A 23232-nucleotide genomic window follows, 5' to 3' on the forward strand; every position below is an offset into this window, starting at 1 on the left:
GAAATCCAGCATTCTTGTTTACTTCCTATCTTCTTATGATGTTTCTCCCTTAATTATTACTTATTAAATACAAGAATATTATTTGTAAGCCGGCTCTCTTGGAAATTACCTATGTTTTTGTTTTCCTACATTAGTTTATCACATTCTTCTTTCCTCAGCTCATAGTACATATAGCCTGTTCCTTAACTAAGGTCAGATCATCAATAACTGAACCTCCTCTAGGTGTTGTATGATGATACAAATTAGACCAGCCATGACTTGCATTTTTATCTTCTCTGTTGCTTTCTTGTTGAGTTTCCAATTGACTATTGCTCAACGTTCGACTGGTTTGCATACTTACCTTGTCCGTGTAAATAAGCCAACTGCAAAAGTTCTTGCTAATTCAGCTGATCTACAAAGCTACTATAACTCCTTTTTACCGGAAGAGTTTGAAGCTTTGGAGGTGCCATCGCGCATTATTCACTCCTATCACCATGTGGCGATTGGCTTTGCAGCTAGATTGTCAGCTCAGGAGGTAAAAGAAATGGAAAAGAAAGATGGTTTTGTGTCGGCGAGGGTTGAGAAGATTTTGGCTTTGCATACAACACATACTCCAAATTTCTTGGGGTTGTACCAGAATATGGGGTTTTGGCAAGAATCAAATTATGGTAAGGGTGTGATCATTGGGGTTCTGGACACTGGAATTACTCCAGGACATCCATCTTTTTGTGATCATAACATGCCACCTCCACCGGCAAAATGGAAAGGGAAATGCGAGTTCACGGGAAATGTGACTTGTAACAAGAAGCTCATTGGTGCGAGGAATTTTGTGAGTGGTTCAAGTGATCCATCATTTGATGAGGAAGGCCATGGCACGCATACTTCAAGTACAGCAGCTGGTAACTTTGTTGATGATGCAAATGTGTTTGGTAATGCCAATGGTACAGCAGCCGGTATGGCGCCTCTTGCCCACATTGCCATGTACAAGGTGTGTACAGATGGTTGTTCAGATGTTGATATACTGGCTGCATTGGATGCTGCAATAGACGATGGCGTTGACGTGCTCTCTCTTTCCATTGGCGGATTTTCTGCTCCTTTTTATGATGATAATATTGCCACTGGTGCTTTTGCAGCAATCCAGAAGGGTATCTTTGTGAGCGCTTCTGCTGGTAACGATGGTCCATTAAATTCTACATTATCAAATGAGGCCCCTTGGATTCTCACAGTTGGCGCTAGCACTCATGATAGGAAGATAGTGGCAACAGCTGTGCTAGGGAATGGAAATGAATATGACGGTGAATCGGCTTTTCAGCCCACAGATTTTCCTCATACTTTATTGCCCTTGGTATACCCTGGCCTGTCCGATCAAGAGGCTGCATTTTGTTCATCAGGATCACTGAATAACACTGATGTCAAAGGGAAAGTTGTCTTGTGTGACAGAGGTGGCGATGTTCCAAGACTTGAAAAAAGTCAAACAGTAAAGGATGCAGGTGGTGCTGCCATGATTCTTGTCAATCTAGAGATTGACGGAGATGGCACTTTTGCTGATGCTCATGTCCTTCCCGCGACACATGTGAATTATAATGCTGGAGAAAAGATTAAAGTGTACATTAACTCAACCTCCACACCTTCGGCCGGAATCCTTTTCAAAGGCACAAGCATAGGCTTTAAGAGTGCACCTTCTGTATCATCTTTTTCCTCTAGGGGTCCTAACCTGGCAAGTCCAGGCATTGTCAAACCCGACATTATTGGTCCTGGAGTGAACATCCTTGCTGCATGGCCCGTCTCAGTGGAGAACAGAACTGGCACTGATTTGACATTTAACATCATCTCCGGAACCTCTATGTCCTGTCCTCACCTTAGTGGCATTGCGGCTTTGCTTAAAAGTGCACACCCTGATTGGTCGCCAGCTGCAATTAAATCTGCAATAATGACCACAGCTGATCAATCCAATCTTGAAGGTCAACCCATCCTTGATCAGAGGGATTTACCTGCTGATATTTTTGCCATTGGCGCCGGCCATGTAAATCCATCAAAAGCGAGTAATCCAGGACTTGTTTATGATATCCAAGTGGAGAACTACATCCAGTATCTATGTGGTCTTGGCTACAAAGAAAATGATATTGGGCTAATTGTGCAACAAAGTGTCAAGTGCTCGCTACAATCAAGCATATCTGAGGCTGAACTGAACTATCCTTCTTTCTCCATTATACTTGGACCTGAGACTCAGAATTATACAAGAACAATTACAAATGTTGGCGATGCAAGATCAACTTACGTCGTTAACATCACTCAAATTCAAGGACTCGATATAGTTGTCGAGCCTGCTACGCTTGTCTTCACACAGGTGAACCAAAAGGCAACATATTCAATATCCTTTGCACAAACAGGTGGAATTAGCGACCGCTTTGTTCAAGGAGCTATATCATGGATCTCTAACAAATATGCTGTTAGAAGCCCAATATCTGTTAAATTGGAATAAAGGGGCTACAAGGAGATGCGCTGGAAGCGTACTTGTGATTTCCATTTCCCACATTAGAAATCTTTATGTTTATTTCTGTAATAATAGTAGGTTGCAGCTTTTCTGAATAGCTGAAAACTACAAAAATGATGTTTTTAGTGAGACTTTACTGTATTTAATATGATATCCTTTGCATTTTTCCATAGAATGGTTGAGGAGATTCCAATAATTCTGTGTGCCAAAGCAGGAAAATAGTCTTCAATTGAGGGGAAAAACCTATGTTACTCTTCCCTAATCATGATCAGGCTATTGCTTCTGCTCAATGCTCACACAAGTTATATTTTGTAGTCCATGTCAAGATTTTAGCAGAAAAAAAGAAAAAAAACAGGTAAGTTGTAATACCCCAGACTTGAGACAGAGTCCCACATCGGCAAAAAATAAGAGGGATGCTAGTTACATAAGTTAACAAGCTGTAACGACCCAACTGGTCATTTTAATTTTTAGAATCTCGTTCCCCTAAATAAGACTTCCCGTACTTGCTTTAACTGGTTTATGACTTGCGGGGATGGTTGGTTCGGGACTTGAAAGAGTTTGGGTTAAAATTGGAACACTTGGTTCCTTAAGGTTGGCTTAAAAGACCAAGTTTGACTTCGGTCGACATTTTTAGTGAACGGATTCGAACTCGTGTTTTGACGATCCCGGAGAGTCCGTAGTAAAATATGGGATTGGGCGTATTCCCGGAATCGAATTCCGAGGTCCCTAGTCCGAGTAATGAATTTTTATTAAAAATTATTTAACTGAAAATCTAAGGATTTAAAGAAATTGAATAATGTTTGATCATGTTGGTATCGGGCCCGTATATTGGTTCCGGAGCCCATTACAGGTTCAATATAACATTTAAGTCATGCCTGTAAAATTTGGTGAGAAATGAGACTGATTTGACGTGATTCGGACGTCCGGTTGTAAAAATAGGAATTTCAGATGTTCTTAAGGATTTTATGCGTTTTGGTGTTAAATCCATAGTTTATATGTTACTTCGGCGATTTGATTGCACGAGCAAGTTTTTATGATGTTGTTAGACTTGTGTGAGTATTCGGTGTGGAGCCTCGAAGGCTCGGGTGAGTTTCGGACGTATGTTTGGAGTGAAAACACTCCAGTTTTTCTGGTGTTTCTGGGCAGTGTTGCAGGTCTCGCAAATGCGAGGAATTATCTGCATTTGCGATGACCGCATTTGCGAGGAAGGCTTCGCAATTGCGAAGGAGCCTGAGCTGGGTAGTCGTCGCATTTGCGACATTTTGTTTGCATTTGAAAACCCAGCAGGGTCCGCATTTGCGACCCTTTTGTCGCATTTGCAAACCCAGCAGGGTCCGCATTTGTGATCCTTTTTTCGCATTTGCGACCCTTGCAGAGGGATGCCCAGGTTCGTATTTTCGATGGTTTTGTCACAATTGCGACCTTCGTATTTGCGAACCTGATGTTGCAAATACGACATCAGAGACCTGGACACATCTTTAAAAACGGAACTTAGGCCATTTATTTCATTTCACTTCTACATTTGGGCGATCTGGGAGCTTCCAAAGAGGGGATTTCAACCTAACATTGTGAGGTAAGTTTTTCCATTTAATGTGAGTTTAATACTTGAGTTTTGGGTAGATTAACACATAAAAATTAGCGAAAAACATTGGATTAGAGTAAAACTTAGGGTTTTAATAAAAACAAGATCTAACCACGAAATTTATTATGGAATAGAGTAAAAATCATATATTCTTGATCCTTAGGTTATGAGAAACAACATTCTTCAAAAATTCCGGAATTAGGGCACGTGGGCCCTGGGATGAATTTTTGGAACTTTGTATTTAGGGTTGGAAAATTACTCTAATAGCTAGAATATGAATTTGTAAACCTATAATAATAGATTTTTACACTATTTGAATAGTTTCGGATTGTGCGGCTCCGGTTTGAGAGTTTGGACGCATTCTTGAGTTGGAAGTAGGCTCGAAACGAGGTAAGTCTCTTTTCTAACTTTGTAGGGGGAAATGTCCTCATAGGTGAACTAATCAATATATGATTAAATATGGGGGCTACGTACGCACGAAGTGACGAAAGTCCGTACGTAGCTACTATTCCTGTTATATCCTGGTAGTTCTAGGATCACATCATGCTTCGTGGTCGCTATTAATTGCTTATATATGCTAATGCTATGAAAGGAAGTGACTTGAAGGAAATCTAAAGAATTACGGCCTTCAAGTGAATTGTATTCATTTTCTTTTATAAAAAGAAAGTTAAAGAATTGTTGTGTTTAAATGATGAATATTATATTTACCGCGTCGCACGTATAATTCGCGAGCGAGATTATGCTTTTACCACGTCACATGTATGATTCGTGAGCAAGGTGAATAGATTCCTCTATGTTCGTGCCGTTTTTCGACCCTTGGCAATGCACATTTTACTTTTATGTTAGATCGGGCCGATTGTCATCGATGATATTTCTGTGTGATAATAGAACTGTAACCCTTATAATTTGTATGGCTTATTGCTGGAAAGGTCACTAATTTAAATGAGAGGAAAATGCTTAGTTTTATTAATTGGATGAAAGGATTTTCAATAATTATTCTTTTTTGAGCTTGTTGTTATCTACATACACTGTGAATTAAAAATGTTGAACTTCATATTATTATATTTGCTGGCCTAGTAAGTGTCGAAGTCGACCCCTCGTCACTACTTCTGTGAGGTTAGGCGGGATACTTACTGGGTACATATTTTTATGTACTCATGCTACACTTCTGTACTTGATTGTACAGGCTTTCAGGCAGGTGCATCTGGCTATCAGTCCGACGCATAGGGTGGTCATCTCAGTCCGAGAATTTTCAGTGAGCTACCCTTCCCAGCCGATCTGCAGCAGCTGGAGTCTCTCTTTTGTCTTTATGTTCCTGTCTATTTCTTTTCCAGACAGTTGGATAATATAGTTTTGTATATTCTACTAGATTGCCCACACACTTGTGACACCAAGTCTTGGCACACATTAGTAGAATTCGATGTTTTGGCTTGTCTTCATGATTGAAATTCCCTTTTATTCCATTCACTTAAATATGCTTAAGCTTTTAATACCATAATCTTCTTAAATCTATAATGGGAGTTATCACGTACTAACTACATAAATGAGGATTTACTATATGATCAGTGTTGGTTTGCCTAACAATGGCGTTGGGCACCATCACGTCCTACTATGGAATTTGGGTCGTGAAAACCTGGTATCATAGCTCTAGGTTCACGTAGGTCTCACAAGTTATGGGCAAACTTGTTAGAGTCTTGTGGATCGGTACGAAGACGTCTGTACTTATCTTCGAGAGGCTATAGGGTGTTAGGAAACTACTCTTTATTCATCTCCTATCGCAGTTGATGATGTACTAAATTCCCTTATTCTATTCTCTCACAGATGGTGAGGACGCATATGGCAGACGTTCCAAGCCTGGGAGGAGATACTCCCCCTATTGCTAGAGGCCGAGGTAGAGGCTGGGGGAGGTCACCTGCCCGAGGTAGGGTACGGGGGCGTCCCAGAGCTGCCCTAGTTGCACCACCGGAAGACCCTGCGGGGGATCCCATTATCGAGGAGCAGGGCGAAGTGTAGTAGAGCCTGCCCCGGTAGATGTCATAACAACACTGGGCTTCCAGGAGGTCATGCGTTGTATGCTATGGTTCATGGACTCGATGACTCAGGCTGGTTTATTTCCAGCAGACCCGGTCATATCTCAGGCAGGAGGGGGAGCACAAACCCCTACTTCTCAGGCTCTTGGGCACACGACCGCCCTATATCAGACTCCAGGTACACTACCCACGGGCGGTGCTCAACCAGTTGCAGTAATGGCACCTGAGCTCAGACCAGCTGCGGACGGCGATTCGCAGAAGTAATTGGACAGATGGATCAGGCTACACCCTCCTATCTTTGGAGGTGAGCGTCATGAGGATGCCCAGGACTTTATTGATAGGTGCAGGGATAGATTGCACAACACAAGGATATTGAAGTCTCATGGAGTGGATTGCACCGTCTTCCAGTTAGAGGGCGGGGCCCGTAAATGGTGGCAGTCTTACCTTCTCTGCAGACCAGTAGGTTCTCCTACCATGACTTGGGACCAATTTACACGGCTTTATTGGACAGGTATATTCCACCCACCCAGAGGGAAGAGTTACGGTGTAAGTTGGAGCAGCTCGAGCAGGGGCAGATGTCTGTGTCATGACCCAAACCGAAGGGCCGCGACGGGCACCCAGTGCCTTACTCAACCGAGTACCAACATAACATATCTTTCTTATTATACTATCTTGAGTAAATGAGGCAGAAACCAGTCATAAGATAACAAGAATAAAACGTAAGGGAATACTCAACATATGACGACCCAACATGATATACAAACTTATACATGAGACATACGGGCCTATAAGGCCGACATGACTATTTGTAAACTCAACACATAGGCCAACAAGTCCATATAAGTATCCATAAACCTGACATCTGTCTACAAGCCTCTAAGAGTACATAAAATCATAAAGGTCGAGATAGGGCCCGCCATACCAATCAATACATATCCAAAGCATACTGATCAAATAGGCAACTCCGGAGCAAGCGGAGTGCACCAACACCTCTGCTGAGCTGATAGCCTACTAGGAAGACTGTCAACCTATCAATCGGGACCTGCGGGCATGAAACGCAACGTCCCTAGGAAAAAGGGACGTCAATACAAATAAAGTACCGAGTATGTAAGGCATGAGAGCATAAACAAGAACATTAATGTAAAGAGAGATAGAGGAGATACAACCTGTAACATCTGAGTGCCTCTAGGGGATACTGACATGAAATGCATAATACATATATATACATAAACTTTTAAAAACATACGCCTCTGTGGGCATCATCATCATCATCATATCGTACCCGGCCTCAAAGAGGACTCGGTAAAAACGTACACGGCCAGTATAAGGCTCGGTAGAATCGTACCCGGCCATATGGAGCTCGGTAAACCCAACTGATCAGTGGTTTCACAATAGGTGTAGTATCCGGCCTACTATAGCACAGCTTGGTAGAGTAAAATATATACTATATATAATGCATGCTAGACTCATGGATCACGTTCTAAACCTTTCGGAGTGACTTAAGGTCGTTGCACCTTCGATTAACATTATGAACATCCATACCCTCAATATGAACCTCAGTAGGATTCAAGGATCATACACACTTGCTTAGAATAACTTTATAAGGAAAGAACAACATGGACAACCTTAGTTCCTAGGAGTACATCCGTTATGAATTAGCGTAACGTTTATGTTCATGTCACGTTAGATCATGCCACAAAAAAGAAGCAAGTACCTTAACATATCTTAACCACGTTGAGTCCTTAATACCTCCCAAGCAACTCTTCAAACAACTCAATTCAATCTACCATTGCATAAGGAGATTCAAAATCAATATTGAATAAAGGCTAAGTCTGCAACATAAACTTGTAGCTCGTTTATATAAATTCGGGAAGCATATCCCCTGTAACAAGAGCCTACTCCAATACCATATACCAACAACAATTACCAGATAAATCCAGCAATACATAATTATCAATAACAAGACACCATAAAACAACAACAAGTCACAACTACTTTACGACGAGCGGCAAGCTCCAATTAGAATTCGTATATCCCATATCACTCCTTATAGACTTTTTACTTTAACTTAATAGTATCTTTAATATGATAATAAAGTCATTAATCAATAATTCAAGCCTCATACCATATATCCATAACAAAGAAGATGATCCACAACTCCAATTATTCTTAATTAGCAACTTTATTCACTAGTTCATATCTAGTTCATCCATTTAACTTAACCAATGCCAAGATTACCTTAAGAACCTGTATGGACACAATATAATTACCTCATACAGTAGATTCAAGTCTAAATCCATATTATATTTAGCTTACAACAGCCCAATACACCCCTATCAATTCATATCCAAAACGACGACTATAGTAGTGTCAAACATAATGACTAATCCATGATTTTGCCATTATGTGGTGTTTATCCACACAATTTATCCTCAAAAAACTCCATTTAGCAGCAACAAAATAGAAAGCCCAAAAGCTACACGAAACAGCCCAAAAACAGTCCATTACAAGTCAAATAACTCGAACTCACGGCTTCCGATCACCGTCCCATGAGTTCTAACTATTATGAAATCAATTAATCAACCTTCCTTGATATTTAATAGCTTAAAACCAGAAATTAGGAATTTTTATTAACTTCAAAATACCTTCTAAACTCAAACTATAAATAAAAAAAGTGATATAGCGATACTTACGTCGCAAGGATCATTTTGATGTTATCGCTACTTGATTTCGTGCCCCGGATGATAGTGTCGTTGAAAATCCTTGTAGAGAGATTAAGGGTGATGTTAGGGGTCTTGTTTGGTCGTGCTCTCTGGAAATATGCAGAAAGAGACGAGATAAAGGAGATAAATCTCCATTTTGTTAAAAAGTCAAAAGGTGCTACTTGGCACCCTATAATTGGCTCGTCTTCCAATGCTTATAACTTTTTATCCAGGCATCGTATAAGCAAACGGTTAAGACCGTTGGAAACTAAATTCAAAGACCTTCAATTTGGTATATAATATGTCCCAAAAAACATCATATAGCACACGAAATATATTTCTCAAAAAAACTCAGTTACAAGGCAAATCCTTAGTCGGTTTTTCCGCAACATAGATCCGATTTTTCTCAAACTTTATACTTCATATACAAACATCATATATAGTTATATCATGGATTTAAACTCATTTAAATCATGGTTAATAAGTCTCATATTCATCTTAACTTACTTAACACTTCGGCAAACCTTTCTTATCCTTGTAGAAGGATTTCATCCTTTTTGAGTTTACATTAGATAATCCTACAGTGATAGTAACGTCTGAAGTACGGGGTGTAACAACATGTACCCTTATAAGCATTTATCCTTGAATATTAACTCTCAAAGGGTTGAAAAAAAATATGGAACGTAAAATCACTTTATATACTTTCCAAGAGGATCTTATTTCTGAGCTTACATCAACGGACTTACGACGTACTTTCACGTACAAAAACATGGGTTGTAACATTATACCCCCATTTGGAACATTCATCCTCGAATGTTGACTGATGCGCTTCTCATTCTCATACCATATGGCTCTTATGAATACTTATATATTGTCCTTTGTTATCTAGGCATTGTTCTGTAAATAAATTTAAAAACCAGGGCATTCCCCCCTTTAGTCCTATTCTCACCTCGCGAATTATGGCTGGAGTTCTTCCAATCTCGTAATTTCGACTACCTTCTATGTTGTATCCTATATGACTATGTCCTTTTATGCACGACTCTTCTCTCCTTTTTTTTCCTCCAGCTTTTTGCCAATCTTTTGGCTTCACTTTGTGAATACATATATAGAACTATGACATGATGTCCCTCTGGGCATATATAGGTATATTTAAGCTCTTCACTTGGTACTTTGCTGAATGTACGACTATTGCTATATTTAGTTTTATAGCCTAGGTATTATTACTGAGGTGTGCTACACAACTCTAGGTTACTTTCTCATTGCTTGTCCCATAACCTGTCGGCCCAACCCTGACACATTAGGAACATATAATCGACCTCGATATCTGAGTACTCCATCTCACCCTGCCACATTAGGAACATATAATCGACCTCAATATCTGAGGACTCCATCTCCTGTAATCTCAAATAGTGTCTTCTCCTTTTGAGGGGTTGTATCTCTTTAATGATCTAGCACATGATCTTCATACTGGCATTCCTTCACTTCAGTTACTAAAGAGGAGGTTTCCATGTCCTAAGTAGTAACTCTGGTACAACCTGCATCTAGTAATCGAATTCCAAGATTAGCTAGCAGATGAATCTCACAAGCTATCTCACTCTTCTATGCTTGTAAATATGATAGGCTATACATAGATCTACGATTGAGGGCATTGACTACTACATTCGCCTTCCTGGATGATATAAAATATAGACATCATAGTCTTTCACTAAGTCCAACCATCGCCTCAGATGTAATACATTGTCACTAAGGCTCACGTCTCATCGGGGAACATCTGAAGTGATTTTCTTAATGCACCTAGGGACGGTACTATACTTCAATAACTGCATTTTTATAACATCCCAACGTATTCATCTTATAGGGGAATTCTAATACCGTGCCATCCATGAAATCCCTTTTCTTTAAATCATTACTCAATTGAAGGCCCAAACATCATTCTCTTAACTATCACAATTACACCTTTATTCTACTACCAGGGCAGTATTCCATATCTTTTAATTGCTCCTATTCTTAGACTCCTATGAGTTCATTCAGAGTGTACCGAGATTTCTATAGCTCATGGAAAGTATCAACTCTCTTGTTTTGACGGGTTTAATCCTGAGGCCTTGCCTATTATTGTCACCTTCTCACTCACATTTACCATACTTACCTTTAAATCTCGCACTGTATCTTCTATTGATTTCATAACCTCCCTTATACATTGGTGGAATTCACATCCATACCTTAAAGCTCTACTATAATACTTGCAACCCTGGTGTATACATAATCTGGTGGGAGCTTCGTATTAATGTCTTATGAGACTGGTACTCTTCTAATTGCTTTATCGTAGAGCTTTTATAGAATATGATTGTTGTACTATCTCTCTTATACCTCTGCTATTAAAAGTGCTCCTGCTATGGTTTGAGTCACGATTTCTATAATCATCTGGGTCGAACAATCGGACTCGTGATGTAACTTTCGAGCTTCCTCTTCCTTATCAGCCTTTAATTAAGATTAGGCTATCTTCCAATATTCAACTTAGGGTATTAGCTATTACAATAGCCTTTCATGGACTCTATGTAGCATCCATGATATAATCTTCTAACAATTCAAGTATTTGCCGAAGATGTGGACTTAATTCTTTCTTTTACTTATACTAGAGTCTCCTATAGTTATATGAATGTCATGGATATAAATCTGAAATCTTAAGTGCATTCACAACGTAATTAACTCTGGATCATTGATTGAATAATTCCTTTCGTGCCTTCTCAACGTTCTTTAAATGTAAGGAATCACTTTTCCTGGTTGTTATGCCACTTGTTGCATGGATACTTGGCTTATCTTATTGCCCATCAATACTTGAATTTCCTATAACTCATATGATCTCAAATATTACTTTTGACTTCCCGTTCATTAGTCATGATAGGTGCCATTTTCTTATGGAGTGTATACCATATTGTAGCGAGACTGTTGTTACAAGACCATTTCTTATTTATATTGTTATGCTTAAGTTGAAGCCTTCTTCCTTATTTCCTCAGCTAGTCTTTCTTTGTAGTACTTAAGGAGACCTTCTAGATCTTGTAAAGTTACAATCTTGTTATACTGTATACCCGAAGGAATTTTTGATGTTCTTACTTGGCTACAAACATCCTTAGCTACATACCTGCATGCCCTTGTGCTCGTAGGGTTACTTCTAAACTCAGATTTTGATTGTCTTCTTAGTGGAAGTCTCCATTATTTTCATAACACTTATACGATACCTTTAGTAACCCAACTCCTATCTAAATGTTTCTCAAGGTTACGACATCATATCTGTGAGACTGAATTTACTAAATTAGGATTCACTATGTTTATCTTGCATGATCTGCTGATTTGCTTATAACCTCTTGTATAGCCATAACTTGGCTCTTCCTGAATCAACTACAAACCACTCATTGGTCCATTCTTATATCTATATTCTGTGTAATCTCTCTTTAGTTATTTATTTTGTCTTAAGTTACCTCTCGCACTGGCTCCTTATGTATCAAATGTTCATTTTCACTTATTTATCAATATCATCGGGTGCGTAACCCTTACTGCTTCTCTCCGGCATCATGCTTGCATAATGTTCAAGAGACATATCATATCTATGGGATCTGAATAGATGCAGTCTCATTCCTTTCACCCTTTTACCGGTTCCTCATTTACTATTCCATAGTTACCTCTTCATCTTGGCATTTTTTCACATCTTTACTAACATCTTACTCGCCTTGCGGTAACCTCTCTATACTAGGGATAATTGAATTTATTACGCAAAAGGGTGACACTTAGTGTAACTGAAACACTTAGTCCTTTAAGCTTAACTCTGCTCCACGTGATTGCTTTATGGAAGCATCTTCCTAAATGAACCTTAAAGGTGTCACACCTCCTTTTTACCGCCCCGCGAAGGGGTGGAGGAGTTTTTTCCAATTAAAGGACAATCGAACGGGATTTGTTTATTTATTTCAGAGTCGCCACTTGGGAGATTTAGGGTGTCCCAAGTCACCGGTTTTAATCCCGAATCGAGGAAAAGAATGACTCTAAATTACAGTCTGCGTACCAGAAATCTGGACAAGGAATTCTGTTAACCCGGGAGAAGGTGTTAGGCATTCCCAAGTTCCGTGGTTCTAGCACGGTTGCTCAACTGTTATATTCGGCTTATTTATCTGATTTTAACAATTATGTACTTAGTGCGAATTATGACTTTTTTTTGCCGCTTTTATTATTATTGTTGTTATTTTTAGCAAAGAATTGCAACGTCGTGAAAACGTATCTCGGACCTCGTCACAATCAATGTACCCATGGTCATAGACACGTTTCGACTCCGTTGAGATTTAGATTTGGGTTGCATAAATGCACACCCGTACTTAAAGAAGTAATTTTATTAAAGACGCGCCCTAAGCGACTAGCATAGTGTTATTTTGGGCAAGACCGTGAAATTTTGCTAAACGGCCCGTCCCGGAGTCTAAGCAACTTTACAAACACGTATAGAGGGCCCTGCAGCTTGTGATTTACTTGGCGAGGCACGCCTCATTTTTGTTTTAAAAGGATATTCTAAAGCGACTATGTTTTTCTATTTTTCCGTTTTTCGTCCGTCTCTAAAAATGAAAGAAGAAAAGGTCCTACTTTATTTGCATGCTTACGAGTTAATTATAGTTGGGTTCCGAATATTATTCATAGAATCTGAAAATGATGCAATCAAGGCAGTCCGTTGCCAACGCGGGCCCAGGCCCAACATGTATGGTACAAAACTGGACCTGGGCCATCTCATTCACATGTTACTACCTAGTTATATTATACTACACATGCTCACAGTTTGCCAAGTTAAAGAACTTGGCAATCTAATTTTAATCCTAAACCATTTACATGCTGAAATTAACCACTAGTATCTAGCTAAACAATATTCCTATAAGTTCCGAAACGGGCTATTTGTTTAATGAGCTAACTATTGAATGTTCAAGAATAGTCCAAATCAGCTAACATGCTTTTTGAGACATGATAATCATCAAACAATAACGAACTAACTGAACAGAGCTACTACACCATTAGTCTTTTTAACTAGCATACATAGACAGTTCGTCCACTAAGCTACTGTCAGATGTTCCATTAAATATATCAAACAACTACATGATTCTAATTAGAGGAAGCTAAATAATGTACATATACAACTAGAATTCAGAATATAACTAAGATAAATTCAGAACTTCAACTCTTCATTTCATATTCATGCTTCAGTTTCCATTCTACAAGAACCAGTGTATCAATTTGTGTACCTGGTACTTGGAAAGCAAAGAAGAGGAAGATCAGTAGAAGTAGCAGTAGCACACACACAACAACACAACAGGTTCAGCAACACAGCAAAACCAGTGAAACCAGTAATAACAGTAGCAGAAATCCCAGGAGCAGATTAAAAACAAGAGAAGTGCCCAGTAGCTCAATAAAATAGTGCTTGAAAACCAACAGAAATCCCAAGAAATACCAAATTCAAACCAAGCAGTACCACAAAGAAATTACAGTCAAAGTAGAAGAGAGGCAGATGCAAGAAAACTGTGGCTTTCTGATCGTGAACCCTCAAAGAAGAAAACAAACTGAAGCTCTTTGATGTAAAGCTTAGCCTTAAACACTCACTCTATCACTGACTTAGCAAGATAATAGCACAACCTATATGCACTCTATTTCTCTAGAGTTTCAGGTTAAATCTCCAGCCTCAACACTCTTGTTTTTCTCTGGCTTATGAGGATCAAAGAACCAGCCTTAACACTTAAACTATTTTCTGGACTTTTTTTTTTCCTTTTTTTCTTCTTTTTTTCCTTAATTACTGAACTTTTAGGTGTTAAAAATTCAGCCTATTCAACTCTAAAAATTACTGAATTCTGATGATAAAATCCAGCAGGTTTTAACTTGAACTATGAATATTTTTCCTTTCTTCAAAGTTCAGCTTCCATTCACTCTTAAACTCTCCAAGAGAAACTGAGTATTTTAGCTTTCAAAATGCTGTCCAAGACTGCCTGAAGAACTGATTTCCTTTTTAGTATTTTTCAGAAGATGTTTTTTTTTTCTTAGTCCTTTCTATATCTCCTCTCCTTCTCTACAGACCTCATCCCCCTCTTATACAAGTCTGCCTTACTTTTAAACCTACTGCCCGACACCCTTTTTCCACTAAATCTGAAATTTTCCACTTCAAATCCACTAAGGAATACTTTTCCTTATTTTCAGCTCCCCATTCCCTTTTGTTCCCCATTACCAAATTAATTAATATCCCACTAACAAAACACTAACACTAAAATATTATCCTAACTGTTTCATTCCTAAATCACCCCTGAAACCCTACTGTTATCACTTCATTACCCTAAGCTTTACAAGTCTGAAGTTACATTTATGTAAGTTCAAACCTGAAACTCATTTGGTTAAATACCTAAATAACTACAGCTATATCCAATTGACAATCCTATTCAGACACAAAGATTTAGGGCAGAAGAACAGAAGAAAATCGAAATGGTATTAATCAGGGCAATGATATAAACGAGTAATCTGGTTAAAATAAACAAGACTGAAAATAACATGTTCAATTCATAACACATTTAACATAGAAGACAAAAGAAATGGTAAACCTACTGGAAAACAAACAGGAACTACTATCATGTTTTCTCTAATGTTTCAAGCAAATTACTTGACGACACTTGAAATCGATTATACAGGCCATAATGTACAACAATTATCGACAATCAATCAGAAAAAATAACAACATGTGATTCAAGTAGCATTTGACAGAAACAGTGAGTTGTAATACAACCAACTAATCGACGAAACTAATCATATTGATTATACAAATTATAACACATAACAATTATAGCAAACAGAAGCAATGATAGAGTTGGACCAAATAAAAGGTCTACTGAAGATGAACAGAATTAATTAAAATAAAAGTAGAAAAATCACACAAACTACTAAAACATGCAAAGAGATACAAATAGAACACATGAACAGAAGGAAGGAAAGGAAAAATACCTCTGAATCTTAAGAACAAAAATGACCCAGTCTCGAATCAGACTCGACCTCTTTGAGGTCGAACAGACTTTAATCGAAGTGTTCTCAACTGAGAACACCTCGATTAAGGTCTATTAGACCCCAACCCTTCGTTTAATTGGACAGACCCCAAGGTTTTGGATTTCTAGGGTTCATACAGTCGATTTGGGGCTTGAAGGTTTCTGGTTAGATTTGAACCAAACCAAGCTTGGTTTGGTTACGAGTGAGGTCAGGGGAGTAACTGGTATGAATTTGGGGTGGTTTGGCATAGATTGGGTTTTGGCTCGAATCTTCAAATGAAGATTCGAGAAGATGGGGATTGATTCGAGCCAAGGGAGTAGTGGATTCATAACCAGGGTGTTAAGGTGGATCTATGGTGTTAAGGCAGTGGCCGGCGACGTAGTTGCCGCCGGGTTTCAGGCGAGGGGGAGCTATGGCGGCTAGGGTTTGACCTAGGTTCCATCTCTGAAATGAGAGAGACGAAGTGAGGAAGGGGGGTACGTTTGGCTATGGGGGCGTGGGGTAAGATATGGGGTCTTATATACGAAGGGGAGGGATGGATCCTGGCCGTTGGATCAGGTGAGATTGATGGCCAGGATCTCTTCACTTAAGGGAACGGTGCCGTTTTGATTGAGTGGGGATTGGGTCGGTCTCAGACGGGAGTGGGTCGGGTCATGAGGGAAAGCTTGGGAGCCGTTAGATCAAAAGTAATGAACGGTCCCTATCAAATACAACCATACGACGTCGTTTGGTTTAATGAAAGAACTGAACTAGACCGTTAGATCTGTTTGATCAACGGTCCAGATGGAAAGTGCCAATACGGCGTCGTTTCCTTTGTCTGAGAGACCAGCTAACCGGACTGGGTCAAATGAGTTGATTTGGGCCTGGTTTTTGGTCTCAATTTTAAGTCCACATCTGAATTCCTTCATTTTTTGAACTCTTTTTCTTTTCCTTCTTTAATTTCTAATTTAAACACAATTCCTAATTAAATTGTAAAATCAAAAATAAAACTACACAAATATTAATTAACACTTACAACAATTAACACACAAATTAAAACCTTAAAATAAAATCACACAATGACAACAAATAGAATAAAATGCATATTTTTGTGATTTTCCTTTTAGAGCCAAATGATGGTTTAATTAATTCCTAAATGCATAATTAAATCCTAAATATGTATGCAACATGTATTTTTGTATTTTTCAATTAACTACAACAAGGTAAACATTTACGGACAAAATAATTACCAAAAATGTCACGCAAATTCTCAAAATTGTACCCGAAGGCAACTTGCTTTATTTCTCGATTTCTTTTGGAGTAATTTCCGTGAAGCAAAAATCATGTGCTCACAGCTGCCCCTCTTTGTCCGAAAACACAAAGAGTTTTCGTGCAAAGATAAAATGAGCAGATACGAGCGATTTTTGCCCGTTGGAGTACTCCATGTGAAGCATTTTTTGAAAAACTTTAACCGAACCTTTGCTTCAAAGGTTTCTTACATATCCCTGGAAAGAAGGGAATCAGGTTAATGTAGTTCAGGAAATTTTTGTAGCTGGGACTACCATGGGACTGCCTTTTGTTGTTACTGCGGCTGCATGCTGTTTCTACTGCTTTCGACCTCCTTATTACACCATTGCTTAAAGATAAAGAAGTTATACTAAGTTATGAGCTATGCATTACAAAATTTTATTCTCAAACTTGGTCATGTGACCGGTGTTGCCTTTTTGCCTTGTGTTTCCTCTGATGTTGCCTTTACTTCTGAATTGACTTGTATTCTCCCTTGATCGCCGATCTCAAACTGTTTATTTCCTTCTTGTGAGCTTCACGTTATTTTCCTTCGAATCTTGAACTGCCTTCCTCTACTGGGGATTTTGTTGTCTCCCGCTGCTTTACTGACTTCAACAACAATTACTTCTTAAAATATAACACCTCCATTCTCCAGGCGGGCTCCTGATTTCAACAACTCCTTAAATGTAACACCTCCATTCTCCAGGCGGGCTCCTGACTTCAACTACTTCTTCAAAATAATTCAGCCTCCATTCTCCAGGCGGGCTCCTGACTTCAACAGCTTCTTCAAAATAATTCAGCCTCCATTCTTCAGGCGGGCTCCTGACTTCATCAGCAACTTTGAAAATAAATCAGCCTCCATTCTCCAAGCGGGCTCCTAACTCCAACAACAACTTAAAAATAATTCAGCCTCCATTCTCCAGGCGGGCTCCTGACTTCAACAACTTCTTAAAAATAATTCAGCCTCCATTCTCCAGGCGGGCTCCTGACTTCAACAACTTTTTTAAAAATAATTCAGCCTCCATTCTCCAGGCGGGCTCCTGAATTCATCAGCTTCTTAAAAATAATTCAGCCTCCATTCTCCAGGCGGGCTCCTGACTCCAACAACAACTTAAAAATAATTCAGCCTCCATTCTCCAGGCGGGCTCCTGACTTCAACAACTTCGTAAAAATAATTCAGCCTCCATTTTCCAAGCGGGCTCCTGACTTCAACAACTTTTTAAAATGTAACACCTCCATTCTCCAGGCGGGCTCCTGACTTCAACAATTTCTTAAAAATACAACACCTCCATTCTCCAGGCGGGATCCTGACTTCAACTACAGCTTAAATGTAACACCTCTATTCTCCAGGCGGGCTCCTGACTTCAACAACTTGAATCATCTTCTTTCAACTGTTTCCCTCAAAAACTGGTGTCTTATTCCTCCGAAATCTGCTGGTGACAAATGCCGGTGTTTTATTCACAACTATGTTATTTTCCTTCTTCACGGACTACTTCCTTTAAAGCTGGTGCCTTCCTTCCACTTGGAACTACTGTCCTCAAGCTGGTGTTTTCACTTCTCTGAAACCTGCCGGGGATATCACTGCTGGGGAATTATCTTCCTCCTTTTAACAATGGTGGGGATGATATTGATTCAAAGGCCATTACTTTTACAACTTTGGGTTATTTTGCTTCTTCCAAGATTGCTTTTCTTTTAAAACTTGAATCTCCCTTCTCATATACTGCTAGGGATTTTACTTCCTTCAAAACTTGTGTTATCTTTTCTCTTTCCCAAATGGCTATCTGATTTCAAGAAAATTTTCGTAATGAGAGAAAATTTTCTGCCCCAGTTTGATAATCTTCTTTGTGACCCTGTCTTCCTGTTGTCAATAAAATTTCCTTTCCCTTCTTTAAATCAAAGAAAAATTTGTTAGTTTAAAACGGGGCGAGTGGTCGTGCCACTTCTGCTGGGGATGGTTTTTTCCCTGCTTTGCTATAAAACTTGCTGGGGATGATATTATTTGCTGGGGTTGATATTCCTGCTGGGGATGGTTTTTCTTTTCTCTTCCTTCCCCGCTCTGTGTCGTCCGACCATTGTGGAGCTTGGTCGAGAATCTGTCGGAGTTGTTCTTGTATCTTGCAAATCTGCTGAGGATCCTCTTGGAATTTGATCCATATCTTTTCAACTGTTGTTCTTTCTATTTTTCTCCGACTTCCCCTGGAAATTTGGGCCTCTTGGGATCTAGACCCATTCATCATTTGGTCTTGCGACAAACTTCTTTTCGCTTTGTCGCTTTATCGTTGGCCTGTCCTATTCGCATTTTGCTTTGCCTCATTTTGGCCACTGGTAGTAAGCTTTCAAAATTCTTTTCAAAAACAAACTGCTGTGGAGGTAAAGTCTTTAAACCAAGAAATGAAAAAGTGATGATTTCAAAAAATAGAAAAAGAAGAAGTCTTTCTGAACAAATGCTGGGGAAAAGGAAAGAAAAGAACTTATCTGAATGATATAACCAATCCCAACGATCATGTTATGCATTCCAGATTGATCAACCCAGTCTATTCGTATCAATCAATCTTTCGGATGGCCTCATCTTGCTGGGGATAAATAAACACTCAACTCTTTACCAAATGTTGACCCTTTTCGCCAATCTTGCCTTGTCGCTTCATAGTGCCCTTCGAGGGGTTTTCACTAATAAGACTCTCTCATTTCTCTCAACTCTCATCGCCTCACGGTGCCTGTAAAGGTTTTCATCGATAAGACTCTCTCATTTTATTTTATTTTTCAGCTGGGGATTGGAGTGTTGTCGATATGACTCTCTTTGTTGGGGATTCTTTCGGCTATCAATTCATCTCCAGCTTATGATCTTCTTCTTTGTATGAGATCAGAGTGTTATTCCCGACTTCCATTTGCATTGACTTAGCACTTCTCAGATACTGATCGGGAGGTCTTTTTTGGACATCAATAGGGTTTTTTGTGTATGGCTAAAAGGAAAAAGGGTATCAAAAGTTCAAAATAATTTTTAGGGGTAAAACAGTACAACTCTTGGAATCAAACTTTCTTACCAAAATTACAAACGCAAACTTCTGCCCCAGTTTTTCTTGCTTGGGGATTTTTATTATATTTTTTTGTTTTTTTTGTTACACTATGTTACACTATGACCGAGCCGTGAGGCGCCTACGTATCCTTCTTTGAGGAATCAGGTCAAACGTAGTTCCCAATTCCTTTATTTTCTTGTGACTTTCTTTTGCCTTTATTATCATTATTTTTCTCTTTTTTTTTCTTTCATTTTAATTACTGATTCTAAAAGAGGGATATGAAAGAATAAATAAGGCTCAAAAGGGGAAACAAAGGTTAAAGTGTTTGGATAGAAGAAAGAATTGCCTCCGTCATTTCATTCTCCGATAGATGCCAACTACAAACAAACATCAATTACAATCAAAAGAAATCATACATAATATCTCTTAACTGCGTCGGAATTGATAGCCATGTCGACGCATTTCCCTTCGATATCTGTTAAACATAAAGCGCCATTGGACAACACTCTGGTTATAATGAATGGTCCTTGCCAATTCGGGGTGAACTTGCCCTTTGCTTCTGCCTGATGTGGCAGGATTCGTTTCAACACCTGCTGCCCCACTTCAAATTTTCTGGGGCGCACCTTCTTGTTATAGGATCTCGCCATTCTCTTTTGATATAACTGGTAATGACACACAACTACCAATCTCTTTTCATCAATCAGGTTCAACTGCTCCAACCGGGCTTTGACCCACTCGTCATCATCAATCTCAGCTTCAGCGACAATCCGAAGGGATGGAATTTCAACTTCCGCCGGTATTACTGCTTCAGTTCCATATACCAACAAATAAGGAGTTGCACCTACTGAAGTCCAAACAGTAGTGCGATAACCCAACAATGCAAATGGTAATTTCTCATGCCATTGTCTGGACCCTTCTATCATGTTCCTCAGTATCTTCTTTATATTTTTTGTTGGCTGCCTCAACTGCTCCATTCGCCTTGGGACGATATGGGGTGGAATTGCAGTGTGCAATCTGAAACTGTTGACATACCTCTTTCATCAAATTGCTGTTAAGATTAGCACCATTATCCGTGATGATCACTTTTGGGACCCCAAATCTACAGATGATATGGGAGTGAACAAAATCCACCACTGCCTTCTTGGTTACCGACTTGAAAGTTTTAGCTTCAACCCACTTAGTGAAATAGTCGATGGTCACCAGAATGAACCTATGACCGTTGGTAGCTGCTAGCTCAATAGGTCTAATGACATCCATGCCCCACGCAACAAATGGCCATGGTGCTGATATTGTATGCAATTCTGTCGGCGGAGAATGAATCAAATCTCTGTGTATCTGACACTGATGGCATTTTCGCACGAAATTGATACAATCACGCTCCATAGTGAGCCAATAGTACCCTGCTCGAAGAATCTTCTTCGCCAATACATATCCGCTCATATGTGGCCCACAAACTCCAGCATGTACCTCTGTCATAACTGTCGTGGCTTGACTGGCATCTATACATCTCAGCAATCCCAAATCTGGGGTTCTTTTGTACAACACTCCCCCACTGAGGAAAAATCCATTGGCCAATCACCGAATGGCTCTCTTTTGATCTCCGGTGGCCTGCTCCGGGTATATCCCCATCCTGAGGTACTCCTTGAGATCATAAAACCATGGCTTGCCATCCATTTCTTCCTCTATCATGTTGCAATAAGCATGTTGATCACGAACCTAGATATGCAACATGTCAACATGAATTTTGTCTGGGTGATGCAACATTGATGCTAAAGTGGCCAAAGCATCGACAACCTCATTGTGAACTCTTGGGATGTGTCTGAACTTCACTGATCGAAATCGCTTGCTCAGATCGTGGAAACATTGTCGATATGGTATGAGCTTCAAATCCCGTGTTTCCCATTCACCCTGAATCTGATGCACCAGGAGGTTCGAGTCTCCCAAGACCAAGACGTCCTGGACATCCATGTCTGCAGCTAGTTATAGACCCAAAATGCATGCCTCATACTCAGCCATATTGTTGGTACAATAGAAACGCAGCTGAGCCGTAACAGGATAATGACGTCCTGTTTCAGAATTAAGTACCGCTCCTATTCCAACTCTCTTCGCATTTGCAGCTCCATCAAAGAAGAGCTTCCAACCTGGTTCCTCAGGTAATTCCAACTCATCTATATGCATCACTTCTTCGTCAGGAAAATACGTCCTCAACGGCTCGTATTCTTCATCAACAGGATTCTCAGCCAAGTGATCGGCCACTGCTTGGGCTTTCATGGCCGTCCTCGTCATATAGACGATGTCAAACTCCGTGAGTAATATTTGCCATTTCGCTAACCTCCCTGTGGTCATAGGCTTCTGGAAAATATACTTTAGTGGATCCAAGCGCGAAATGAGATAAGTAGTATATGATGACAGATAATGCTTCAATTTCTGGGCCACCCAAGTTAGGGCGTAACATGTCTTCTCAAGTTGAGTGTACTTAACCTCATATACAGTAAACTTCTTGCTTAGATAATAGATGGCTTGCTCCTTCCTTCCTGTAATGTCGTGTTGTCCTAGTACGCAGCCAAACGAATTCTCCAGGACCGTTAGATAAAGGATTAAAGGTCTCCCCGGTTCAGGTGGAACCAACACATGTGGATTTGATAAATATCCTTTGATCTGGTCAAATGCCTCCTGACATTCTGCCGTCCATTCTATCGCAACATCTTTCTTCAGTAGCCGAAAAATGGGTTCACAAGTTGCTGTGAGTTGAGCAATAAATCTGCTGATGTAATTTAACCTTCCCAACAGACTCATTACTTCTGTCTTGTTCTTCGGCGGTGGCAAATCTTGGATAGATTTGATCTTTGACGGGTCCAGTTCAATACCACGCCAATTAACGATGAATCCTTATAGCTTTCCAGATGGAACACCAAAGACACATTTGGCCGGGTTGAGCTTAATATCATACCTTTGAAGTCTTTGAAAAAACTTCCTTAGGTCTGCTACGTGGTCTTCCTGATGCTTGGTCTTTATGATCACATCGTCCACGTACACCTCAATCTCTTTGTGGATCATGTCATGAAACATAGTGGTCATTGCTCTCATATACGTTGCCCTAACATTCTTCAAACCAAATGGCATT

The 23232-nt window shown here is 39.7% G+C and overlaps 1 protein-coding gene across 1 annotated transcript; it reads left to right on the forward strand.

Annotated features, from left to right (window-relative positions):
• The first annotated feature begins 253 nt into the window (after nt 1–253).
• Nucleotides 254–2461, forward strand: LOC104219574 (subtilisin-like protease). The gene has a single exon (XM_070155215.1). It carries the CDS (start codon nt 254–256, stop codon nt 2459–2461), a length of 2208 nt encoding a protein of 735 aa, XP_070011316.1.
• The last annotated feature ends 20771 nt before the right edge of the window (nt 2462–23232 follow it).

This window comes from Nicotiana sylvestris, chromosome 8 (genome assembly GCF_000393655.2).
Source record: "Nicotiana sylvestris chromosome 8, ASM39365v2, whole genome shotgun sequence".
Classification (NCBI taxonomy): Eukaryota; Viridiplantae; Streptophyta; class Magnoliopsida; order Solanales; family Solanaceae; genus Nicotiana; species Nicotiana sylvestris.

Excerpts from the sequence above, each read along its gene's own strand:
- LOC104219574 (XM_070155215.1), top strand. The coding sequence starts at position 254 with ATGACTTGCATTTTTATCTTCTCTGTTGCTTTCTTGTTGAGTTTCCAA.